General features: G+C 39.4%; 1 protein-coding gene across 1 annotated transcript in view; it reads right to left on the bottom strand.

Moving 5' to 3' along the window:
- The window catches only part of Smarca5 (SWI/SNF related, matrix associated, actin dependent regulator of chromatin, subfamily a, member 5), a 36054-nt gene extending 10318 nt beyond the window's left edge, over positions 1-25736 (bottom strand). Inside the window, exons 1-15 of the mRNA XM_055609060.1 lie at positions 25182-25736; positions 22727-22801; positions 21624-21790; positions 18192-18292; positions 16348-16448; positions 15327-15506; positions 13888-14043; positions 13665-13796; positions 12499-12567; positions 9165-9274; positions 6605-6831; positions 5405-5526; positions 4505-4657; positions 2675-2807; positions 973-1121 (exon numbers count right to left, since the gene is read on the bottom strand). Coding sequence (XP_055465035.1) covers positions 973-1121; positions 2675-2807; positions 4505-4657; positions 5405-5526; positions 6605-6831; positions 9165-9274; positions 12499-12567; positions 13665-13796; positions 13888-14043; positions 15327-15506; positions 16348-16448; positions 18192-18292; positions 21624-21790; positions 22727-22801; positions 25182-25355 — 2049 coding nt within the window. The 5' untranslated portion in view covers positions 25356-25736. The remainder of the gene's footprint in view (positions 1-972; positions 1122-2674; positions 2808-4504; positions 4658-5404; positions 5527-6604; positions 6832-9164; positions 9275-12498; positions 12568-13664; positions 13797-13887; positions 14044-15326; positions 15507-16347; positions 16449-18191; positions 18293-21623; positions 21791-22726; positions 22802-25181) is intronic.
- Positions 25737-27272: the final 1536 nt, after the last annotated feature.

Genomic DNA, 27272 nt, shown 5'->3' with positions numbered 1-27272 from the left:
GGACTTTCAGAAACTAGAAAGACGGATCAGCAGTTAAGAATATTTGTTGCTCTTCCAGATAACCTGGTTCAGTTCACAAGGCAGCTCACAACTACATTTAACTCTGGTTCCAGAGGAATCCAGGGAAACCCTCTTCTAGCCTTCTTGAGCAGTAGGCACTCATGATGCAAAGACAAATACCAATATACATAAGTAAATTTTAGAAAATTAGACTTTAACAATATACAAAAGCTTGATTTTTATAGAAAAAAAAGATGGTAATCCACAAAGGAAATATTTTCTCAACTAGTTTTGATCTACACTGTCAGGTCCAGAGGAAACTCCAATTTTTCAAACTCCAATTATCCAGACATAAGATCAACCTGGACTATAGGAGGGTTTCTGGCAGGTAGATGAAAACCATTCCTCAGGAATTTGTCAAGCCAGTTGTTACCAAAAGGAGCCCCTTTCCCTTACCTGACAACCTTCCTATCATTGGTACTATCAGCATATCAAAGCCCATGCTGGCCTCCAGGCTCCCTCAGTATCACAAGCACCAGTTACATATTTCAACGTCCATGCTCTCATGATAGCATCCTAGCCCCTCTCACCTCTTCTCCTTCCTAAACTCCATCTAAGCTCTTGAAGGGCATTCCTCCTTCCAGCTACTCATCCTTCTCACAGCCAAACTATTTTCACTATTCTTCCCTTTGTTCATGAGATTTTTACTATGCTTTCCTACTCTCTGCTGCTTTCCCAGCCTTGGCCATATATGCTCCTTTGAACATGTTCTTTCTCTGCTCTGGACTAATCCAGAAAAACAAAACAAAACAACAACAACAAAGAAACAAAAAAAAAAAAAAAAAACACAGCAACAACAACAACAAAAAGACTTCTCCTTAATCATGCAGTCATGTATGATTATGGAGAACAGACATGCTGTCAGTTTATTCATAAACTGTTACAAACATTATCATTTACTATGCATCTCACCTTCTTTGCACCTCTTTCCAAAATACCATCAATATCCTCATCAGTGATTTCACTTTCTTTTGAAGCAAATACATGTGTGGCGCCGTGTCGAATCATTTGAAGCATCTCATCTTTCCCAATTTTGTTCAGGTTCTGATCTACAAGTCTCCCTGAAAAAAAGATTGTGTTGTATTAAATTAATTAGACTTTATTTCACTGTAAACTTAAAAATTTAAATGTTACCCATTTCTCTTTACTATTAATTTACAAATTATCAAACTCACTATTACAATAAATTTAATGTCACATTTTCCAACCAGGTAAGTTTTTAAAATATTTCTAAAGCTTACATATAACATAATGTTATCTACTATATAGTGGTTTAATACATTGCTCTTTGAGGAATACAGTATTTGAGATATTTGAAAAATCAAGCTGCTGAACGCAGTGGCACACGCCTTTGATCCCTGCACTCTCAGGAGGCAGAGGCTGGTATATCTCTGGGTTACGTTAAAGGCCAGCCTGTAGATAATGAATTCCAGGACAGGCAAAGAGCCACATAATGAGATCCTGTCTCAAAAACAAACAAAGCAAAAAAGAAAATCAAAGTTGAGAGGAAATCTCACACATTTTAACATGTGTAAACAAGTCTTCCGAAAAAGCAGACGTAGGCAAACCTGAGTCCAAGGCCAGCCTAATCTACTTAGCAAATTCTAGACTAGCCAAGGCTACACAGTGAGACCATTTCAATAAACAAATAAATAAATTTTTTTGAATCAGAAAAGAAAATATATAGATACGATAAACTCAAAAGCTGAAAATATAGTTTCATTATAGACAGAAAAGAATTCAACATTAATAAAATAAGACATTTAACTGGTAGGAATTTAGCCAATCTTGATTTGTGTTTTCACAAATGGCCAAGTATGTCTTTCTTAAAGCTGATCTGATACAAGAACTTGAAATTTCTTTCAATTGAGCCAAATAAAGTCCCACCCCTCTCTAGACCTGTGGGTCTAGTCAAATCTCCCACCTACTAAACTGTAAAGTTCCTTGAAAATATTAACTCTTGGTCTACTTGTTGCTTTAATCTCAATAGCAAGAATACTGCCAGGTATCTGGCAGTCACTTAGTAAATAGTTCCAAATAAGAAAAAAGTAAGTAATTTTTGTCTTTCAATTCCTCAGTATTCCCCAGTGTTTATAAATCTTCACCACATCTCAATTTAATATATGCTATGTTGAATGTCATATATTTTATATATTATCCCCATTAATTCTTAAAAATCTTAATTACGAGGCTAGGCATGGTGACTCATGCCTTTAATCCCAGCACTCAGGAAGCAGAGGCAAGTGGATATCTGTAAGTTCGAGGCCAACCTTATCTACAAAGAGAGTTTCAGGACAGCTGGGGCTACATAGAGAAACCCTGTCTTGAAACAAAACAAAAATAATTTTAAGTATTGCTTTTATTTCCACTTGAGTGACATATGAGGCTTAGGTCGAAGAAAACTGCTAGCTAGTATATACTAAAATCAACTTACCTAAGCTCAGAATTCATTGCCTTAATAACAAAATTAAAAGTGAAATAAATATCTAAAAGATAAGCCTTCTTTCTTGGCGGTTAGCTGGACTCCAGGTCCTTAAACCTTCCCTCAGAAAGCATCAGACAGAAACGTGTTGCTGCCAATCCTTAAGGAATTAGCTAAAGCTCCAGGCCTCACCTTGTTGAATGACTATCGAATCCAGTCTTAGCTTCATCTCAGCACGTTCCACTATTCTTTCTTCTACAGTGTTATCAGTTATAAAGCGAAACACTCGGACAGTCTTTGTTTGTCCAATTCTATGTGCTCGGTCCTAGCAGAATTAAATTTTATGTCATTTTGAACATAGATAAAAAAGTGAAATAATACAGAAATACATGTACACTAGAAGCAAAATTTAAATACGAAATATAAAATATAACACCTATAATATGGAGTCCTACTATATAAGTATTTCTTAAATTCTCAGTTAATCAAATTAAATACAAGGAAAGCTTCCAAAGACTAAAGGAAATCACAGGAGGTTAACAGACAAGGCCAACCACATAAGTTAACACAATGACACTAGCTAACAGGCAAGACTGTAATTTCAGTTTGTCAATCATTTCTTTTACTTGCACTTAATTTCAAAATATTTTCCTTCATAAAATTAATAAAATCTTAATTATCACTTATTAGGAAAAAAACCTGAAAAAAGTCCTTCACAAATGATATCAGACAAAAGTGAGCAGTGCAGATACTTCAAAGTTTCGCTTACAAACACCCAACATCTAAGTCAACAGTCAGAATCTGTACATTCCACAGTAGTCTATGGATCACGAATTTTCTTGGCCTTAGAATCAACTTCTTCATTTGATCAGATACTCACAAAATGGGAATTTTAGGTGCCCCAAGTGGCAAATGAACTAACTCACAAATTAATTTCCCTTTTCTCTTAAAGCACAATTATACTCATCTACTGACCCTCTCATTCACCTTCACTGACCTCTTAGGTCAAAACAAATAAAATTCTGAAAGTGGCAGTGGGTGCTTAACTTTAAATAAGATAACTTCATCAGCCTCTACCCCATTCAAGGCTTCTTCCCAAGAACATCAAAAAGAAGTGAAAGAAAAAGGTGGGTGAAGAAATCTATGAAGAGGAACGCTATCACCTACACATAACATGTCCACTACAGGCACTGACCTATAGCACCTGTGGCTACCTGGCTAGCATCAAGCCCGTCAAAATTCCAGTTTTGAGATCCCTATCCCTAGCCAAGAAACTACTGGCAGATAATTGCTAGTGGGGGAAGGAAGAATCTTTTTCTCTGGGTGTAGCCACTGGGAGGTTGGCCTTATCCAGTAGATGGCTCCATAACAAGTGCAATAACTGGGATCACTGGGTTATTTAAAAAAAAAAAAAGACATAAAGTTGAGAAGGGAGAAATGTATTAAGATGAGGCAAAGAAGAGCAGGCAGGGGGAATGGGAGATGTATATGACCAAAATAAAATATATACATGTAAGGTATTATCAAAGAATAGTTTAAAATATATTTATAAAAATAAAGAAAATTGTGGGCTGAGAAAATAATTACTTCGGTAAAGAAACTTGCTGCTCAAGCCCGATGACCCGAGTTCAATCCCTGAAAACCAGATAGGGGAAATAGAACAGACTCCCGAGTTGTGCTTTGGCCTCTACTTATGCACCAGGCAGAGATGTGTTGACACACTTTCTACATAACTAAATTTTTTAAAAGAAGGTTTTACAGCTTGGCATGGTGCTGCATGCCTTTAATACCAGCACTTTGGGAGGCAGAGACAGGTCAGTCTCTGAGAGGCCAACATGGTCTACAAAGGAAGTCCAGGACAGCCAAGGCTAAAAAGAGAAACCCTGTCTCGAAAAACAAAACAAACGAGGAAAAAAAAAAGAAAAAGAAAATTCTACCAGGTTAAATTAGGATGTTTACAGAATGTTTACCCTTCCTAAGACATCTACCAAGCACACGAAGTATTTACTTGAAATCTCTTACCATAGCCTGAAGATCAACTTGAGGATTCCAATCTGAATCATATAAAATTACTACATCAGCAGTTGCAAGATTGATGCCCAGACCACCAGCACGTGTGCTTAGCATAAAAACAAACTTTGTGCTGTTTGGTTCATTGTACGCATTGATGGAGTCCTATGGAAGTAGAGTAACCAGTGTTAGGCACTTCTGTCATGCTTGTGGGATGGATTTTTAAAGACATGATCTCACTGTGCAGCCCAGCTGGCCGAAAGCGCACTGTGCTGATCTTCGCCTGCCTCCTGAGGGCTGGATTTAAAGGCACACTCCACCACAAGCAGCACTGGGGGAGTGTTTTTATATTGCCCACACTGACCAAGCACCTGCTCGTTCTGCGGTTGCCAGCAGGTCAGACTACAGGTCTACAACCATCGTGACTGGCTTAGAAAATGATTTTCTCTAGAGCATGATCGTGCTTATCTATAATGAATCCCAACACTCGGGAAGAGGCAGAAAGATCAGCAGTTCAAGACCACACTCGACTACACAGTGACTTTCAGACCAGCCTAGCTATGTAAGTCCTTGCCTGAAGTGATGGCTTTGTAGTTAAGAGCACTAGGTGCTCTTCCAGCCACCCTGTCTCCATACCCAGCACCCAAGGGGCAGCTCACAACCATCTGTAACTCCAGGCCACAGGGCTCCAATACCCACTTCTGGCCTCCTTAGGCACCAGGCACATACAAAGCACAGACATGCAGGCAAGATAAAATAAAACAGACTTAAAAGAAAAATATATATATTTATTTTTAAAATAATCAAACATTCTAATACAATGCAATCATATTAAATTGGTACATGCTAACAGAATATGAAAAATAAAACTCTTTTACCTGACTTTTTAACTCCCCATCCTTCTTTACTTACTTGTCTCTCATCATGGGGTGTCTGCCCATCCAACCTGCAGTACTCATAATTTCTCCACATGCAATAATCTTCCAAAATGTCTAACACCCGTGTCATCTGACTAAAGATTAGTACTCTTGAACCTGAAGAAGATAAATAGCCCATTATCAGAGATTTTAATTACAGAAATTTTTAGTTAAAAATTTAAGGCTAAACAAAAGTAAGACTAACAAATTCCCCTCAGTTTCAAATTATTTATTTGGTTAAAAGGATAAAAATGACATTAGCAAATAGCCAGGGTCAGTCATTTTCTGCCTATCTTCCATCATGGAGTGAAAAAGAATGACATGTGTACAGTACACTAAGGTAAACTGTCTGGTTTAGGACAATGAATCATTAGTCTAATACCTTTTATTTTTAAAAGTAGTATTCCACTGCTCAATTTTTTCTTTAAACATGATCCCCTAAACTCTAACGCTAAACCCCTAATGTTAATTCTAATTATAACGACCCATTTTAACGCTATACTAGACCATAGACTGTCCTCATTTATATCAGAAGTCCTTCACTTGTCTGCAATTTGGATTATTCTGTTTTCTTCACAGACAGCTATAGGAATACCTGCAGTATGACCATGGAGCTGTTTTGAAAATAACTGATATGGTTAAGAGCCTGACTCAAGAGCAAGGCTGACGACCTGATGCACACATTCTTGCACCCAAATGTGTAGGGATGATCTGGTCTCCATCTCCTTACAAAGTACAATGTAACTTTAATTAACATTTAATAGACCACAAGTTCCTGTCACCTCTACCTACCAAATGAATTCTTTAATTACTCAGCTATTTCTACAAAAAAAAAAAAAAAAATTTACAAAAAAGTAAAATAAAAGTAGTCAATTCACTAAGAACTGCAATGGTGTTTTTGGCTGTCATTATCAAGGTCCATCTACTGGTACAGCCATGTCTCCTTCAACAATCACACTTAAGTCAGGTGGTGGCACATGCCTTTAATCCCAGCACTTTGGAGACAGAGGCAGACCCTGCCTTGAAAAACAAAACAAACAAAAAAAAACAAACAGAAAAACCACAATAAAGAAAAAAAGAAAGAAAGAAAGAAAGAAAGAAAGAAAGAAAGAAAGAAAGGAAGGAAGGAAGAAAGAAAGAAAACAAATTTCCAAGTTTTTGCTACTTTTCAATTTAATGCCAGTAAGACAGATACCTTGTTCTTTTAATTTCGGGAGCAGCTTGTCCAAAACCACCATTTTGCCACTGTTGGTAACTAGATGCATGTCTGTTGTGTAAGGTGGACCGGGTTCAGCTCCATCAAAGAGGTATGGATGATTGCAGCATTTCCTCAACTGCATCAAAATGTTCAATAACCTCATTTTGTCCATCTTCCCTGCTGAGTTTAATATGTCTATATCCTTCATTAATATCCGGGTATACCTATTAAAAAAGAAATTGTTTAATGCCTGACACATTGCATACTTAATACCCTTACCCACCCCAATCACAAAATATTTAAGAATAATTTAAATAAACCATTGTCTGAAATCTGCTTCATAAATTGGTACAATAGAACAGATTACATCCCATCATTAAATGATGGGTCATTATGCTACATGTCGTGTACCTGGAGCACATCAATTCCCACGGTATAATTACTCATCATCTGTAACCTTGCATTTTTTTGGTTGCCTATAGTATTTTAATATTCACATTTATATCCTTGGACCTTAAGGACATTAATTTAAATGTTCAAAACAGTGCACCCGAACAGAAATAAAGTAATGTGATACGCTTTTGTATAACTGAAATTAGAAAGAACATACATCAAGTATTGAACATAATTTTAGTATGCATTATTTTTTCTACACAAAAATTACTCATCTTACTCGATTAGTCATAAACCATAAAATACTTCAGACAATAGACTGCATGTACAACTATGCTCTATGAAAGCATTCTTAGGGCCAGGTGGTGGCGGCGGCACACATCTTTAATCCCAGCACTGGGAAGGCAGAGACAAGCAGATCTCTGTGAGTTGGAGGCCAACCTGGTCTACAGAGCAAATTCCAGGACAGCCAAGGCTACAAAGAGAAGCCCTATCTTGAAAAGCCAGAAAAAAAAAAAAAAAAAAAAAAAAAAAAAAAAAAAAAAGCCTACTAATGCAGAGGTCGCCCCATCACTAAAGGACACTGGCCTGTGCCACATACTGGGTAGCTAGTGCAGCACTGGAGTAAGAGAATTAACAACTAGAAAAGGAGGAAGAATCCTGAGAGCTAAGGCAAGATGACGAGACTAAATGAACATGGTATGACTTCAACATATTTATTTATAAATACAGAGGCAGAAATATGTTTGTCAACTATAACTATAGGCTAAAGTCAAACCATAAGAAGTCACATACTAAAAGTGTAAAAACTAGCCAGGTGGTGGTGGCTCACGACTTTAATTCCAGCCAGCACCTGGGAGGCAAAGGCAGCCTGGTTTACAGAGTGAATTCCAGGACAGCCAGGACTATACAGAGAAACACTGTCTCAAAAAACTAAAAGTTTAAAACTGTCTGGTAGCAGGGAGTAATCTACATCTAAAGATTAAAGTCTTAGTCAAACCTAATTTTCTGAACAAAGTAACTTGAATGAACCTAAAGCAATGTTTAAAGTACAATTCAGAGCAGACTTCCATTACAATTCTGACTAACAGTTTCACACGTTTAATAATACCAGTTCACCTCTGATATCCACTCATACCCTAATTGTATATTTTATAGCAATACAGGGTAAACCTAGTATCTGCTGCCTTTGAATAGCCTTTCTAAGGTCCTGAGAACATGGAAAAAATACATATAGCTTTATGAATTAAAATTTACATATATAAAGATAGTTTAAAGGTTAAGCACACTGGCTGCTCTTGAAAAGGATCCAGGTTCAATTCCCAGCCCCCTCTCAGTGGCTCACAGCCGCCTATTATTCCTGTTTCAGAGGATCTAATGCCCTCTTCTGATCTCCACAGGATGTGGCAGTCACATGGCAAATTAGATATATATGCAAGGAAAATATTCATGCAACAAAGGTAAATAAAAATACAAAAAGTTTTTTAAAATTTTTGCATACACATAAGTCTACATGTATATATGCGTGCATATATGCATATATTTGTGCATCTATGTACATATGCCCATGTAAAATGGTATCTCAGGTCAGTCTCAAAAGTGATATCCAGCCACAGATAACTTTGTACCTCTGCTATCCTACCTCTGCCTTTCCAGTGCTGTGATTAAAGGTGTCTATCATCATGCCTAGTTTATGTGGCGATGATGACTGAACCCAGGACTTCGTGTTTAGATAAACACTCTAACAAATGAGCTACATCCTGAGCCAACATTTTTGCTTTGTTTCATCCTCCTTAATTCTGTCCATTAGCTGTCATGTCTGGCCAGCAAAATACTGTACTTTTTAAATACAGAAATTACTACTCAGTTTTAAGTGAACTTTGGGTGAAATTAAACAGAAGCATAATGCTCAATATTAAGATAACTAAATTAAACTTCTAGTTTTTATCAGTTGTCCAAAATAAACAGACAGAAGGTATACCCACCAGCAGAATAGCCCTGGGCAGCAAAAACCATACTACAAGCCAGTTTGGTGTGCTGGCTTGCCTGCTGCCAACTCCCTTTTCACAGTCACTGCAGTGACCGGTTAAGCTTGCTCCAAAGACACAAGTTAGGAAAATGAGGCTGTAAGATGAGAGTCTAGAAGAGCCGTCTAAGCACATACCACTCCCTTTGCATCTTGCTGAGGCCCACGTAGATCTTTACTTCTTTCTTGGGAGGCAAACTTTTTTCAACATCAGCTTTAATTCGACGAAGGAGAAATGGACGCAAAACCTTAGAAAGGGCAGAGAAGATAATCTTATATGCAAAATTCTTAAAATTATGTACCAAATAGATGAAAAAATTTGAATACCAAGTAATTTTTAGGATTTCCCTGTTCAAAATACATCATTTATCACTATTGCATTCCTGAAGGGTAACGATTTCATCACTTACTTTGTATGTGAGTATTTATAATACTTGCTATAGTCTCATCAAATACTAGAATACAATGGTGGCTTTTTAGTTTTTTCAAGACAGGGTTTTTCTAAGTAGCCCTGGCTGTCCTCAACTCACTTTGCAGACCTGGCTAGCCTCAAACTCAAACTCTGCCTCCCAGAGTGCTGAGAACAATGGTGTATTTTAAAACTACTTACAAAATTGCTAATTCATGCTAGCTTAAAAATTAGTTACTTGCACACATACAGTTCAACACTGCTTAAGAAATGGCTAGCCCACATTAAGCGCTGTATGTCTAGCTTTTAAATAGTTACCAATTACAAAAGGATTCAATGGGTCAACTATAAAAAAAAAAAACTTGAGTTGTGTTGGCAAGTTTAACATATCCACGTACTCAGACACACTACAAATGCTCAGTCCCTCCCAGTTCTTTCTTAACAGTACGCAATATTCTTACTTTTTAAACAACACAGATCACTTTCACCTATTATTTTTAATTTCATATAACATATTATTTCTATATATTACCATTCTGTTTCAATGTTTGTGACTGGTATCTAGGTTTCAAAAAGCAGTTATTTTTATAAAATGTAAGTTTTAATATAACACTAAAACTAAAAATTATTTTTATACATTCTTTGTACTAGTTCTACTGACTTATACAAACACTGACTACATTACATTACAAATTTAAAATGGGTGAGAAAAACTGTCAGCAACTCTTGTCTGCTTTTACAGCAAACACCAGCTACTGCCAAGACAAGTAAGAAGACCTTCAGTCCTACTTGGCTCTCTTCTAAAATTATCCAGCCAAATGCAGCTTGATAAACCCAGGAAAGTCAGCCAAGAAACCACCAGACCACCCCAAAACTCTGATATTATTTAAATGCAAACTATTAAGATAGAATTCTGTAGACTGTTTAAGGAGTGATTTAGTGGCACTACGTAGCTGATAAATCATTCCTAAGAATACCAAGCTGAGCTTTAAAAAAAAAAAAAAAAAAAAAAAAAATCACTATTGTATATATATATATTCATGATATACCTACTATGGCACAGATGTGGAAACCAGAAAACCATGTCAAATCAGTTCTCTCCTTTCACTTGGGATTTAACTTGGGTCACTATGCTTCTAAAACAAGCACCTTTCTATAATGCTGATCCATGTCATCAGCCTCTAAGACTGATTCCTCTATGTCCTTTTCATCACAGAGCCACAGACACTTAGTGGGAATTCCAAAATGGAAGGGCAGGAGGACAAAATAGAGAATGCCATTTCTCTTCAGCCTTGACTTGATAAGCATTTCAAAGTATTCTGAGAAAAATTAATGATACCGAAACACCTGACCCTGCTGTTTCGTCTCCTCTACCTACATGGCTTTCAAAGGAAAGCCATTGAGTAAAGGGCATGAGGGAAAGACAGAAAAGAGTCAAATTCTTCTTCATTTTTCATCATTAAGATTTTATCAACACCTTAACCTTTCAAGACTTTCAATCCTTTGAATAAGAAAAATCTAAACAGTACTTAAATGCTTGACTGCTACCTGAATTAAAAGTTCTTAGGAGACTATCACTACTTTCAGATATGCTTAAAAAAATCCAAAAAACAAACAACCCACCCCACAAAAACTCAATATACAAGTTATTTAAAAGTATAATTTATATAGGAAAAAAATGATCACCCTAGCATAAGACATCATACCTATAAACCTCAGCACTTGGGAGGCTCTGGCAAGAGGATTACCTAGTTCAAGGCCAGGCAGGGGTGCAAAATCATGTCTTAACAAAACAGAAGAGGGAAAGGGCAGAAAAGGGGAAGAGGAGAAAGAGAAGATAAAAGAAAAGTATCTACTGAAGCCAGGTACCGTGCCAAGTAAGTAAACGCGTTTTCAGCCTTTTCTGCTTGCAATCAATCAAGGAAAAATTTCAGCCCCCTGTAGAAAGTCCTACAATGTCAGAATGCTCAAAGGACTAAAAATGGAATAAATAAATATTCAAAGTACCCAGGCCAGCCTCAGCCTAGATGGTCAACAAAGAAGGTGGTAGATATATCTGAGTCTTCGGCTACATAAAAGAAAACTGGGAAGAAGAGATTCCTTGTTTCAAAACTATTTGAGATATAGTAAAAACAACAAACAAAAATAAGTGATATTAGTCAAATGTTTTCAATTAAAGCTGGAGTACTATGAAAAGACTGGATGTTGGGATTGGAAAACATCGCATGATTTTATCTCCCAGGGAAATTTTACCATGTTTATTATATAGACATTTTTATTGTCACAAATGGCATCAAGGAAAAAGTATTAGGGATGTTGTTAAAAAGACTATCGATGGACGGATGGATGGATACAGTGAGAGAGAAACACACACAGAGAGAACACAGTACAACCTTCTCTTCTCCCACTTCTATCCCCTTCATATTACCCAAGCCAAAGTGTTAAAAGATGTTGAAAAGCCCTAGTATTAGGTCATGAAAGAACTTCTAGAGCATGGTTACGATGTTTTGCTTGATCCTGATAAACAACAGTATCCTTATCGATCTACCAACTTTATGTACACTCACTATATTTAAAGAGAGATGTATCGACTGCTCCTATTATGGAATTTAAAATAAAACTAAGCTTTAAGAAGTTATCTATTCTGTCACCAAGTACTGTTTTATCCTTTTCACTGTACCGTTTGTAACTAGGGATTACTTTCTTCTTCATTACATTAAAAGTACATGCTAGGTTCTATACTAAAACCATCACATATCATCTCCCTAATGTCATTTCAACAGTGGATTTTAAATTCAAACAAATATAATTCTATACCATACTTCTGTTAACAGTAAAATAATTAAAATACTTTCCCATTAAAAGTTATGTTCTAAGCTGGGCATGGTGATGTACGCCTGTAATCCCGGCACTCAGGGAGGCAGAGGCAGGAAGATCTCTGTGAGTGTGAGGTCAGCATGATCTACTAAGTGAGTCCAGGACAGCCCAGACTACACAAAGAAACCCTGTCTCAAAAAAAAAAAAAAAAAAAAAAAAAAAAAAGTATGTTTTAACCATACTTACCATATGTAGCCTTTCAACTAGCTTTTGATCCCCTAGGCAATTATTTGTATCAAACCAGGAATCAAAGTCCTAGATCAACAAACAAAAAATATCCTAAGGTCAAAGATAAAATTAAACACATGCCCTATAACATCAGTGTAAAAATTATTTCTAAAATTAAAATAGTACTTAAGTTGTAAGCCACAGAAGAACATTTAGTCTACGTCCAAGTGTCATATTGACCACTAGCTCCAGGACAAGCAGCTGAGTCATATTACTCCCTAAGCATTGTTCCACAAATACACAGACTCACAATAAAGAGTCTGAAAGCTACTTTACAGAAGTAATTAGAATACACAACTCAAGGTTTCTAGAGAAACGTCCATCTCATTAATTAATTTAAGTGAAACTGAGATTAAAAGCATTTTGTTACTATTTAAGTATGATCAGAGTAAGAATAATCTCCCTAACAATTACCTTTAAAGTATCTATTATAAATTTGCTGTTAAGTAAACATAATCAGTGTTATAACTGAGAGCTTTAACAGAAAGCATTAAATAAGTTTTAGCTAACAAAAACATCTTGAAACTATCTCTAAAACATCAAAATATTTAGAAGAATTAAAACTTTCAAATTTGAATGTGCTTTTTCCACACAAATTTACATTCTTTCTAAAATCACCCTTAGCTGGGCGGTGGTGGTGCATGCCTTTAATCCCAGCACTTTAGGAGGCACAGGCAGATCTCTGAATTCAAGGTCAGCCTGATGTACAAAGTGAGTTTTAGGACAACCAGAGCTACTGAGAAACCCAAAACACAAAACAACAATAAAAAAAAACCTCACAAAATGTGAGATACATAAAAATACTTGAAAATGCTTAAAAACAGCATTTTAGCATAGAAACCTTGAGGCAAAATTAAACATCCCGGATTGCCAAACAGGAATAAGAAAAAGAATAAACCATTCCAAATGTAGAAACTGACGGGAAATGAGATTAAAAGCCAAGGCTCAAAGTGAATTCTCAGGATACATACTCAATTTAGTAGGTTAGTAACAGGCTAGTTACATAAGTATAAAAAAAATAATAACCATATCAAACGGCACTATTATTAAAATATAAATAAATGAATGAATAATTTATATTAAGAAAATATAAAACACAATAAACCACAAAAAGAGAAGCTTACATCAGCTGAATTAAACACATCAGGTAACAAAAAATTCAGAAGTGACCAGAGCTCGTGCAAGTTGTTCTGAAGAGGCGTCCCAGTCAGCAACAGTCGATTTGTAGTCTTGAATTCCCTCACTATTTCTGACAACTAAAAGAACCAAAGACCATTATCAGAACATTCTGAGTAAGTGTCAAACCCTCAGATTAAAAAAAAAAAAAAAAGTTCATAGTGTTGTTACCTTAGATTTTTCATTTTTTATCCTGTGAGCTTCATCTATAACTAAGTATCTCCAGTTAAATTTCTTAAACACAGACTTCTCTTTAATAAGCATTTCATAAGATGTGACGCACACATCCCACTCTCCTGGCAATAAAACATCCCTCACAAATGCCGCCTGTAAAGTAACAACAACAAATCACATCATTCAATTCAATTAAATATTAAATTCACTAACAAGGAATCGAATACAAAAAAGAAATGAGACTATTAAACAGAATTAACTATTATTAAATATGCATTTAAAACTAGCTATACTACCACTAAAATTACTTCATTAATCACTTTAATATCAGTTTTAACTTAATTTCAAAAAGCTGAAGTACATCAGAAGACTCGGTAGCCTGTTTAAAATATCTTTCTACAATTCCACTAGGTCTTGAAATTCTTAGAAAATAGAGCCTAAGGAAAACAAAACAAAACAAAACTGACAGTTTCATTCCTTTGAAATGTGTAGCTGTATTAACACATTGCTGTTACTCTTATTTTAGAGATAAAGATATGAAGTAAAAAGCAGAGAAGTACTTGAGTCCCCCAAACAAAAAGCAACCTGGTAATAACCCACATATCTATCTATTCAGGGTGGAAAAAAAAATCTCAACCACTGCTGGAGAGATGGCTCAGTGGTTAAGAGCATTTGCTATTCTTATAGAAAAACCAGGTTCAATTCTCATCATCCACATGGCAGCTTACAACCATCCGTGTAACTCAAGTTCCAGGATGTGACTCCCTTCTCTGGACTCAGTCAAAAACCAGGCATGTAAGCAAAACATGAATAACTATAATCTAAAAAAAAAAAAACCTATACTAAATAAGGGTAAAGTCATTTAACATAATCATTTAATCAATGAATGCAATCCATTTATCTCCAACTTCCAAATCTAAGTTCACTATTCTTAACAGTGTTATTATTTCCATGATTTCATCCCATAAAGACGTGGCTAAGAAATCAATAATTTAACTCATATTTGTACAATACTCACCAGATTATTAAACTGACTCAATTCAGATTTAACAATTACTATTCTATAACTATTATCACTGTATGCTAATCTGGAAATTTGGCCCCTCAAATTTCTAATGATCTAACATATCCAAAAAAACAAACAAACAAACAAACAAAAAACTAAAATAAAACACAAGCTATTACTTCCAAATAAACAATCTTTGACTTTATACAATGACTTCCAAGGACAGAAACAAACTGAAAATAAAGTTAAGAAATTCATATACATTCCTATAGTCTTTAAAGCCTTCTCAGTAAGATTTTTGAAGTATTATAATTACAAATTACTAATAATTTGTGAAAACCCTGACCTTTTAATTTCTTCTCCAGCTATTTCTCCTAAGCCTAAATTTAAATTCTTTGACTATCAAAAGTGTAATGGTATAAAAACTTACTCTTTGCTCTTTATCTCCTATCAAGCAAACAGATCTAAGTGTTGGTACCCATCTCTTAAATTCACTCATCCAGTTGTGCAATGTAGACTTGGGAACCAAAACCATATGAGGACCAGGAATATTTCTATAGTGTTTCATGTATCCAAGGAGAGAAATTGTTTGAAGTGTCTTTCCCAAACCCTGAAAAAATTCATAATTGAATATTAAGCAATTAAAAACATTATTCCATACTTACAGCCCTCATCATACACAGGAACATATTTAAAAATGCTGTTTGAGACAGCATGACACAACCTTAATGTGTATGTGAGTTTACCGAGTTAGGTCACATACATCTATAAAGAAGGCATCAACATTAGCACCGCAAGGCTCAGAAAATGTGATATTCCCAAAGTAACCTACCAGAGGCAGAAGTGAAAGACTTCTCTTTTGATGCCATACTTTCCTCAACAACTGTTCAAATGCTACACTGATAAGGATTAAAACCTTCACTACACAACTAGTAAACAGTGAACAGAAGATAAGATAGAGTATTTTGTGAAACTGAACTGTGTTAGCTTTTTGGCCAAATTACTTCACTACAAAAACAAACAGAAAAGTTCTCAAATGTATTATTTTAAGATGCACTCTACCTGCAGTGACAGTAATTCTTCACATGTGAAGATGTCACTTATACAATTAAAGCAAGTTGCCTACAGCACTGTGAGAAAAAAATCAGTAATAACCAGAAAGCTACTGTTCTCTCTTAATTGCTACAAATTTAATGTTAAACTATCTTAAGTTACAACAACAAAAATATTCAAGCTTAGAGCTGGAGAGATGGCCCAGAGGTTAACAGCACTGGCTGCTCTTCCAGAAGTCCTGAGTTCAATTCCCAGCAAACACATGGTGGCTCACAACCATCTATGAGATTTGGTGCCCTCTTATGGCCTACATGCAGGTGTACATGCAGATAGAACATTGTTATACATAACAATAATTTTTAAAAATCTTCCAAGCTTCAAAATAGCCAAGTACATACCATTTCATCTGCAAGGATACCATTGATGCCATTCTCGTAAAGAGAGATGAGCCAATTCAATCCTCGGACCTGATAATCTCTCAGTTTACCCCATTTTACATCTACAAACAACAATAAAACACAATGCTCATTTTTAAAACAAACAAACAAAAAAAAAATAAGACGGGACAGGCATCCTTTGTCTGATACTCAGAAGTTTAACTGGAACCTATAGGTGTCTTTTCTAAAGATACATGCATTATGGAGTTTCTGCGAGGTTAAAGTCATTAAAAGTAGCTAATGAAATCTGAACTGGGACTGGGGCAGTTGGATACAAATAACTGATAATGAAGTACAGGAACTTTGACTGTTGGCAACAGAGTCCTCATCCACATCACTCAATCCAATGGTCTTCAGAGTATCTCTGGCCTCTTCACCTCTCTTTAATGTTAGCACTTTCCACCCCCTCAGGGTTTCTCTGTGTAGCCCTGGCGGTCCTCAAACTCACAGAGATCCGCCTGTCTCTGTTTCCCTGAGGGCAAGATTACAGGCAGGCGTCACTGTACCTGGCTGTTAGCACATTTTTTTAACCAAGTGTTTTCATCCCTCTTAAAGATCAGATAGTGATTCTCTGAAGATTTTCCTTTTTCCCTATTGACAGAAGAAAAAAAAAAAAAAAACATAGGAGGGGCTGGAGAAGTGGCTCAGAGGTTAAGAGCACTGGCTGCTCTTCCAGAGGTCCTGAGTTCAATTCCCAGCAACCACATGGTGGCTTACAACCATCTATAATGACATCTGGTGCCCTCTTCTGGCATGGAGGTGTACAAGCAGACAGAACACTGTATGTGTAATAAATAAATAAATCTAAAAAAAAAAAAAAAACCACACACACATAGGAAATTCCTTCTCCAAGGCCACCCTTTCTATTTCTTAAGTTCTTTTTCTGATAGACCTTATATAAGGACCCAAGTCCTTCAGTATTTATACATTATTTGTTTTACTTCCCTGGATGAATCACTGCTTAAGGATGAAAAGATAATCAGGACTGGGTACACTAGCTACAATGAAGAAATGTGAGAAAAATGTAATCTGAATTTCTATTCCAGCTTGTCAAACATACAGCTCTAACCTCTAGCTTGATTTGAAAAGAAACAGAAACTGGGTGCTTTGTAAGACAAGGGAAAAAATCAAAGTGTACGTTAAAAAGTTAAAGTGTGAGTGAGCAAACTACTTAACATTCTAACTAAGGAAGAGTGCAATTAACATTGTATTAGTTATTCACACTAACCACTCATCTCATACAGGAGTTGAAGGAGAGCTAGGCTTCAGTGAGGATCACAGAAGACTCTAAGCCTATCAGTGATCAAGATTATGTATAAGTAAAACTAAGCTGTTTTCTTATGGGAAAGCACTAATTTCACAAAAATAGTTAAGTTCATATAAAAAGTCAGCAAAAAAAGTAAAAATTTTCATAATTTCACCCCTCTTTTACAAAGTAGTTTTCTTATTTGGGAAAAATATGTAGCAAAAATCACTCCATTTTACATGTATCTTATAACCATAATAAGCGGAATGGCATTTTCATATACATCTGAAATATAGTATATACTCTTGTCTCTCAGTTCTAGGAATCAAAGCGAGAGCTTTACATATGCTATAAGAACTCTATAGCCATAACCCTAGCCAACATATTAACATCTCAGATCAAAAACAACCCTAAAACTTATTCACAGCCAGTAACTATCCAATATTACTAAAAATTTCCTTTATAAATTATAGAAAAAGCAAATTCAAACATCAAGCAAGGGATGTCTCAAAGTAGGCTCCTTTGAAAAAAATCAAACGATTTAATAAATTTAACATACATGATGGAGAATCTTCAAATCGAGTACAAACATTGGTTGCTTTGGAGCTTTCTGTTAATAACTCTTCATCCTCCTCTTGTTCTGTTCTACGGTGTCGGTAACTGTCAAAATGAAAACAAAAACAAACTTAGAATGAGTTTTATTTCAACACAGTAGCCAAATGATGATATCACAATAATCTTAATAGTGTTTAAGTTAACCCAAGGCTACAGATGTAGCTCAGTGGTAGAACACTTGTCAGCATGAGTACAAGTCCTGGGTTAGAACCCATTTACCACAATAGATACATAAATAGATTAGATAGATAGATAGATAGATAGATAGATAGATAGATAGATAGGAAGAAACAAACAAACAAACAAACAAACAAAGAGGAGTAAGCCTAAGCAGTGAGCAGTAGAACTTACAGTATATTTAAACCTAAAAGGTTTACATGGTTAATTAAAATTATAAATAAAATTAAAATATATTAAGAGGCAGGCAGATCTCTGAGTTTGGGGTCAGCCTGTCTACACAGAGAAACCCTGTCTTGAAAACCAGAAACTATGAGCCAGGCACAGTGACTATATCTGTAATCCCAGCACTCGGAAGGCAGAGGCAGAGGCAGAGGCAGAGGCAGGCAGATCTCAGTGAGTTCGAGGCTAGCCTGGTCTGCAGAGTGCGTTCCAGGACAGCCTGGGCTACAGAGAAGCTTGTCTTGAAAAACGAAAAAAAAAAAAAAAAAAGGAAAACCAGAAACTGTGACTAAAAGCTAAGAAATAAGGACTTAAGAGGTTTAGTAATAGTAACTAAAAAATTCATCATATCAATTCTCAGAATTTATTTTGGGGACTGGAGAAAGTTCGGTCAGCAAATTGCTTGCTTTATAAGCATGAAGACAGGAGTTCGAACCTATCCACCCACTAAAATAAAAGCCAGATGCAGCCCGAGCTTGCAATCCCAGCACTGAGGAGGCAGAGATAAACAAATCCCTGGTCTTAGCTAGCCATGTCTATGATTTCAACATCCCAGGAATAGAGAGAAAGACTTAATTTAAGGCCAGTCTGGGCTATGCATTGAGACATTGGCTCTAGTAATACACAAACCCACCCCATCTCCAAAATGAGAAACTAGAAATATATGTGTCTGTGGCAGAGTGCTTGCCTAGTGTACCCCAAGGCCTGGGGTTTGATCCTCACAAGACTACCTCAAAAGAGAGAGAAATCTCAATCTTATTTTCCAAAACACTTTTTAATAAAGAAACAAAACTTAGTAGCTTATTATGTATTTCCTGTGGACCAGCTTTCTTATAGAATTACAAACTAAAAGAGTTTTTTTTTTTTTCATATCACATTATCCCACAATACTGCTTATTATAGCAATTTCCTTTGACAGATATATTTAAGTAGCTAATAAGATCTCCTATCTGAAATAATTTAAATACATCTGAAATACAAAGTTGTCTCTAAGTACCAAGGCTCACATAATCTCCCTATGATTAGGGAAATAGTAACAGCCATTGCAGGTGGATTGGGGGTAGGGAAGATGAACAGGATGGAAGATGAACAGGAGGGATGAGGTAAAGGAAAGATGAAGGGAGAGTATTGGAGAGACAACTGGATGCAGGGGTAGGGGCCATCTCTGGGATGAGCTACAAACCTAGAGCAATGGAAACTCCCAGGAATCTATGAGGGTGCCTCCTAGCAATAGGGGATATAGAGCCTGAACTGGCCATCTCCTATTACAGGCAAGACTTTCAGTGGGAGGACTGTAACACCAACCCAGCCACAAAACCTTTGACCTACAATTTGTCTACAAGATGGAGTAGAGGTAGCGCAGAAATTGTGAAAGTGGCCAACCAATGACTGGTCCAGCTTGAGACCCATGCCATGAGAAGGAGGCCCCTGACACTGCCTAGAGGGCCAGGACCCAAAGGCTAGACAGCCCAGAGACCTAGCCCAATTGTCATCAGAGAGGCTTCACCCAGCTACTGATGGAAACAGATGGTGAGACCAACAGCCAGACATTAATTAGGCAGAGCTTGGGAATCCTGCAGAAGAGGGGAACGAAGTACTGCAGGAGCCAAAGGAGTCAAGACACCACAAAAAAACACCATAGAATCAACAACCAGGGTTCACAGGGGCTCAAAGAGACTGGACTGACAAGGAGGGAGCCTGAATGGGACTGACCTAGGCCCCTACACATGTTACAGTTGTGTAGCTTGGCCTTCCTGTGAGATTCCTAACAGTGGGAGCAGGGCTGTCTCTGACTCTTTTGTCAGCATTACGGACCCTTTCCTCCTATTGGGCTGCCTCATCCAGCTCTCGTGAAGGGTGGTGCAGTCTTACAAATTTTGATATGCTATGGTTGATTGATATCCATTGGAGACCTGCCCTTTTCTGAGGAGAAAAGGAGGAGTGGATTGGGGAGGAATGGCGGGGAGAGACTGGGAGGAGAGGAGGGAGGATAAACTAGTCAGGATGTTAAAAAAGAAAAAAGTATATTAAAATAAAGGTTAAGCACTTTGGATATGCATAATTGATAATAATATACACTGGAACAACAGAATATTCCAAATAACACTAAGAAATTATGTTTACTCCCTCCAAATGAATACCATACTTTCCTATTTCAACTAATCACTTAGCAATTTTCACATTGATAAATACATAATCTCACATATTATTATTTTCATACTTCATTTACCATGACAGGGACTACAGCAGAGACTGTGCTAATAGAAAAATCTTGACATATTTGTATATTTAGCATGTACAAGGAGTTATCAAAAACAACAAAGGCGTGGCATATGTGACGCTTCAACAGCTATGAAACAGGTCAAAATAGTCTACAAACCCGTTCAGATTTCAAATACTCTTAGAAACAAGGCTGCTGATAAGGACTTGCAATTCTAAATGAGAGAAAAACCTAAGAAGTCCTTAAGGCCTGTTTGAACTATAGAAGAAGTTCAAAGCCAACTCTGGCAACTCAGTGAACCCTCCCTCAAAATCTTAAAAAGTGAAAACATGGGTAGATTTTACAAGTCAGTGGTAGGATACTTATCCACCAAGCATGAGGCTCTAGGTTCAATCTCCAGTAACAAAACAAAAAAATATATCTCCTCAAGGCACCTATGTTTTTTGGAAGGCAAGAACATAAATCAAATCCAAATTCAAGCCTGGACCATCTACTTCTATGTAATGGTGAGTCACACGCTTAACTTTTCCACTTTTAAGTTCTCTAAGGTATGGCCTAACATCTTAATTCCATGTACAACATAGCTGTTACAATTCGTAAAGCATATGTTATAAAAATAAGTCAAAGTTATCTATTTTAGATACTTAGACACTGATGGCCATACCTGTGAAGCCACAGAAAATAAATTTAAAACCTTAAAAAATAGAATTTAAAAGCAAGTTTGGTTTAAAGTATCAAATATAAACTACTACTCACTCGCCAACTGAAAGCAAATTCTGTTTTTCATCCTTTTTCACCCGTGGGCGCCCTGGTTTCATCTTCAAGGGTGATGTTGGAGTCTTCTGGGCAGCAGGCTGAATGAAATGTGCAAACAGCTCTGTCTGCTTTAATAAATATTCAAATCTATTTGCTCGGTCAGTTTGCTGCAAAATTTAAGAGATATTTTAGCAAAGTAAAAATCAATTTCAACATGTCTGCGTGATGAACTCAAGAATCAAAGTGAACATGCTACTGAAACAGGCAACACGGGTAACTCTCCCAAGTGACAAATAGAGGTTTTATATAATATGTATGAATATATGAAGTGCTAACTAACGATTTAAAGATGTGACGTGGTAATGCGCTAAGGCAGGAATGACTGATTGCAAAAGAGCATGACAAAATATACTCTACATCGTGCTTACAGTAATGCTTAAATGAAGTGCTATTTCCAAAACTAAATTTCAAGTGCACTATCATTTAATAAGTTTACAGTCTAAACGAAAACCCCATACAGCCAACAAGAGGAAGATGAGGAGAATGAAGAGGATGAGGAAAGACAAAGATAAAGATGAGTAAGTTGGTTCTAGTGTAGTTTATTTTCCTTGTCTATAAAGCATTTAACCCCATGTACATAACTTACCCCTTTTACAAAAAAAAAAAAATTGAAATGTGAGGCTGTGTCATATTTAAACAGTACAGTGTCTTTTTTGGTAGCGTTAACACAGTATATAACCATGTCCTGGTGGTATTTCCAATAGCCACTAACCTTGCCTGGTACAGTCTGGGGTTGTACATCTGCATGGAAATTTAGGCAGGTTCTTGCTGGTACATAGCACAAATTAGTTATATATGGGTTTGGGGGTTTTGTTTCTGTTTTATCTTCAGTTGTCCCTGATGCATCTTATGCAAAGATAACTGTTCTGTTAACTGAACACCACTGTATTACTTGCAAAAACAACTGCAGCTGTTTTGTTGACCTACTTTGAATGCTTTTAAGTAAATACAGTATTTATTAAAAAACTAAACACAGCTGTTTAGTAGATTTAATCATCTTAAGAAAAAAGTTCATGATATACTATTCCATGTCTAGAACATACCATTTTTTCTTCATATGTAGGATCTGGTTCTTGGATTTCTTTTTGCTTCCCAGGTGATGCATCATCAAATACTTCCTGGTAGAGAAGAAAAAAAAAATCATCAAACTGTTTAAGGATTGTCAATTCACTGTCATACACTGATATCTTTATGCATAATAATAACAATAATAATAACAAAGCATTCTAAATAGTATACTCTTGCTCCAAACTCCCCAGGAATTTAATGGCTACCACATAACCTGACCTGACACCTGATGGAGATAAAATAAAATATTATGGGGTAATCACTTTTCCCAATTATAAACTGTGTAACTGCTTCCATGATAAAAATATTATCAGTAACATCCTAAAGCAAAATTACTTGCTATATAAGCCAAATGGCAAGTCTTTATCTTTTAAAATAAAATTATAAAGACAAATTAGGTAACATGAATGTGAACAAAGTTCCTTTTTTATTATAAAATTCCCCATCTATCTACTATGCTATTTTATATATGGAAGGCAGCATTGGTCACTAATTTCCACTAGTTATTTCCACATTGCCCATAAAGATCCTTAAATTGAATAGCCTTAGTCTGGCTCTAGTTAGTAATAAGTATGTTGTTCTTAGAAATGCATTCATTCTGACATTCAAATGCCATAAGCAAAGTGACAAAACCTCCAAGTCTAACTTACAAAATTCCTGCCAGTATACATTCAAGAAAAAGTGCACCCTACAAAAATAATGTGTTTCCCAACTGCAGATACTACTTCTTCTATAATTCAATGTCCTTTTTTCCAAAACATATCTAAGGTCATCAGATAAATTAGGCAACCACACTCAACTCAAACCTAATTCTGATTCTAAATTCAGTTAAGACAATGAAAAGCAGACTGAAGATAACTGTCTTGAAAGACAATAAAATAGCTGGGCATGGTGACACAAGCCCTTAATTCCAGCACTGGGAGGCAGAGGCGGGTGGATCTTTGAGTTGGAGGACAGCCAGGTCTATAGAGCCAAGTTCCAGGACATCTAAGGCTACACAGAGAAACCCGGTCTCAAACAACCAAACGAACAAAAACTAGGACATAATCAGAAAGAAAATTCGTGAAGAGTAAGAGAGAAAAATAAAAATTGATATTCCTATACTAAGAAGACTCGGTTTTCTCATCTAATTACTGAAAATACCACTTCTTTTAGATCCCAGGTGTTTTAATTCATGCTTATAGTTAAATTGCATTTTAACTGGGGGAAAAAAAAAAAAGCAACTCAAAAGTATTTAATTTCGGTTTAAAAATTCTCAACTTCAGGACACGTAACAGAAATACAACCTACAGGGAAAATGTGTGACTCCAAGTCAGGTAGCTGAGTGCATCTCTCTGCAGCGAACTGTACATTTATACCTGATTTCCTTCAGAGTCACTGCTGTCCAGACTCCTTTATATCATGGAGCAGAAATCTCAGAATGCAAGTTACGAATCCCCGAAATTCAAGGCCACTTAAAGCCTTAAAAGGGGGCATGCATCCAATACATTTTAAATGGAAACTGCATTCACTTCAAATGGTATACTAACGCCTGCACTCCCCACTAAAAGTTATTTCAAAGACTAATTTGTCAGTTCACCCAAGCTGCCCGATAAAAGTGATGCAGACCGCACCATCGTTTCCATGTAGTGTAAATTCTGCACCAAGGTTCATTTCTTCCCATCTGAGAATTAAAGCTCACAGAAATCTCCGGACTACAACTACAGAGTACCTCAAAACAAGTCCAAAGCCAAGAATAAAAAATTGGAAGCAATAACTTTGTTCCCAGGCAACTCAGAGCCTGGGAGCATATGCAAGACGACCTGCCTGGCAGCCCCCTCTTCTCCAGCCTCCCCCCTCCTCCGGTATTGTCATCATCTGGCCCACTCGAGACCCTGAAGGTGGCTCAACCGCGAATGAATGGCTGGGGGCCCGGCCCCCGCCCCGGCGCTCCCATTCATTAGATGGGGATGCAGGACAGGTGCCGCGGCTGTCACGCTCGCTCCCCTCCCGGCGGAGCAGGGCCCGGGAGGGGCCGCCCTCCCCGCGCTCGGGCAGCTGCGCCCCGCTTATCCCCGCTGCGCACCCGGCCCTCCGGCTCTTCGCCATTGTTTCTGCCCAGAGCAGGCAGATGCCGCCCCCGCCAGCCCCGGGCCGGGGCACCGGAGGCTCAAGCCCCGGCTGCGACGCGGGGGACCGTCGCGCACGCCCGGGAGCCCCAGTCCGGAGGGGGCCTCGCCTCGCCCTTCCCCAAAGTTTGGTGCAAACTAAGCCCTCGGCCCGGGGGGCGCCGGGCGCGCTCCGGGGGCGCGTGGCGACGGGGGCAGGCGGGGGCCCGGCCGCGGTAATCGGGAACATGTGTTCCGGGAGCGCGGCCCGCGGCCCGCAGGCCGGGCGGGGGGGAAGGAAGGCGACGCCGGGGGCCGCGCATCCCGCGCCCGCCGCGCTCACCTCCATCTCGCCCTCCGCGGGGCCCGCGCCCGCCGCGCTCGGGGCCGCCGACGCCGCGCCGCCCTCGGGGCCGCCTTTGTTGCCGCTGCCGCTCCCGCCGGCGCCCGCGGCCGCGGGCTTGGAAGGCGCGCTCTCAGGAGGCGGGAGCGGCGGAGGCTCGGCCGCGGACGACATGTTCCGGCTGCGTCACCCGCCGCGGCCACGGGCGGGCGCGGGGCGCGGGGCAGCGGCCTGGGCCTGCGCGGCTGCGGCGTCCGGGGTGGCCGAGGAGCGAGACCCGCCGGAAGCTCCCACGCGCCGCGGCTCCGCCACCGACCCGAGCCGGCCCCGCCGCGTCGCTCGCCCCTCGCCGTCCTCTTCCGCGGGGCTCCGCTCTCCACCGGCGTTTACCTCACGGCGGGAATCACGTCGACGGGGGGGGCGGGGCCGGCGGGGTCACGGAGGTCAGGGAGGGCGGGCCGGCTCCGGAGGAGGCGGAGGGCTGAGGGAAAGGGAAAGGAAAGCGAAAGGCGCTCCGAGGCCTCCCGGCGCCGTCTCCGCTCCCCGACTGCTTATCCTCCCCAGCCAACCAGGACGCCCACCTACGCCACCCGCTCTCAACCCTCGCGAGAGCGCTGGTTCCCCCCCCCCCCCCCCCCCAAAGGCCGGGCCGCGAGGGCGCAGGCGCCGCCCCGCCCCGGCCCCGCCCCTCGGGCCTCCGCGGGCGGGAGTGGGCGGGGCCTCGGGGCGGCGGGGCGGCGCGGGTTTGCTCGCCGGCTCGGGCCTGACGCGAGCCGCCTTCCCGGCGCTCCGTAGCGGCCGGCGGGCTCCCGCCGCGCTACCGAGGCCTGGGCGGGAACGGCGCCGCTCCGGATGTTGAGCCTCGGCTGGCCTCTCGGTCCCGCCGCCGTCGCTCACGCCCGCCAAGTGACGCCGGGGGCTGAGGGAAGCAGTCCCCGCGGATGGAGGCCCGGCGGCTGCACTCAGCGCCGCGGGTCCGACGGCGGCAGACGGCCCCCGGGAGGGCGGTGAGGGCCTGCCCTCCCCGCACGCCTCGAAGGAAAGTGCGCGCTCGGCCCTTGAGAAGACTTCGCCTGGTGTGGTGGCGCACGCCTTTCGTGCCCGCACGCGGGAGGCGGATCGCTGAGCTCAGCCTGCCTTACCGAGCCAGTTCGGGACAGTCCGGGCTACGGAGAGACGAAGCAAGTTATTCGAGTTGCTTCTCTGCCGCGCCTTGGGCGGACCTGGAGGCTGCGACGGCCCGGTGTCCCCTCCTACCGAATGCAAGCGCGGCTCTGACCACCCCCCACCTACCCCTCCCGTAACAAGGCCTTTGTGATCCTAATCCCGTTCGTGACTGAGTCCCCACCTGTATTGAATAAAGGAAGTCTTTTCAAGAGTCAGTTGTGTTGAATTTTAAATCTCTTGGAAAAAGTAATATGTAAATTCAAAGAGTCTGAAGTAGTCGAATATTCTAATCAAAACTGAGATCTGGAAAACGCGCTCACTTAAAATACTGTTTGGCTCAGTTGGTAGAGCGCTGAGGAGTGTGATGCCTAAAGCCCTGGGTTTGAGTCCTAGCACCACTTAACCTGAGTGTGCTGATGCACGCCCAGAATTCCAGCACTTAAGGAAGTGGAGACAGGAGGATCAGAGTTCAAGGTCATCTTTGGCTACTAGGCCAGCCTGGACTAAATGAAATCTTGCCTCCACAAATAAATAAGGAGATGATGAAAGAGATGACTCAGAGATTAAGAGCACTGGCTGCCCTTTCAGACTACCCTGGTTCAGTTTCCAACTCTTCAGTTCAGTTCAGGGGATCGGACACCCTCATACAGACATACACGTATGTATAATTTAAAATAAATCTTTTTAAAAAGTTAATAAAAATATTTCCAAGCTATAGCAATGCTTACCTACCGATTCGGTTAAATACAATAATTTTCATAGACTTCACAGTGGCAAAAAGCTGATAAAGGGCTAACATTCAACATATCAGTATTAGAAGTATTCAGAGATGGCTCAGAGGTTGGGAGCACTGGCTGCTCTTCCAGAGGTCCTGAGTTCAATTCCTAGCAACTACAAGGTGGCTCATAACCATCTATAATGAGA

This window comes from Psammomys obesus, unplaced genomic scaffold (assembly GCF_907164565.1).
Source record: "Psammomys obesus unplaced genomic scaffold, mPsaObe1.curated_primary_1811, whole genome shotgun sequence".
NCBI lineage: Eukaryota > Metazoa > Chordata > Mammalia > Rodentia > Muridae > Psammomys > Psammomys obesus.
Note: the sequence above shows the minus strand (reverse complement) of the source record. Positions and strands in the feature narration are given on the sequence as shown.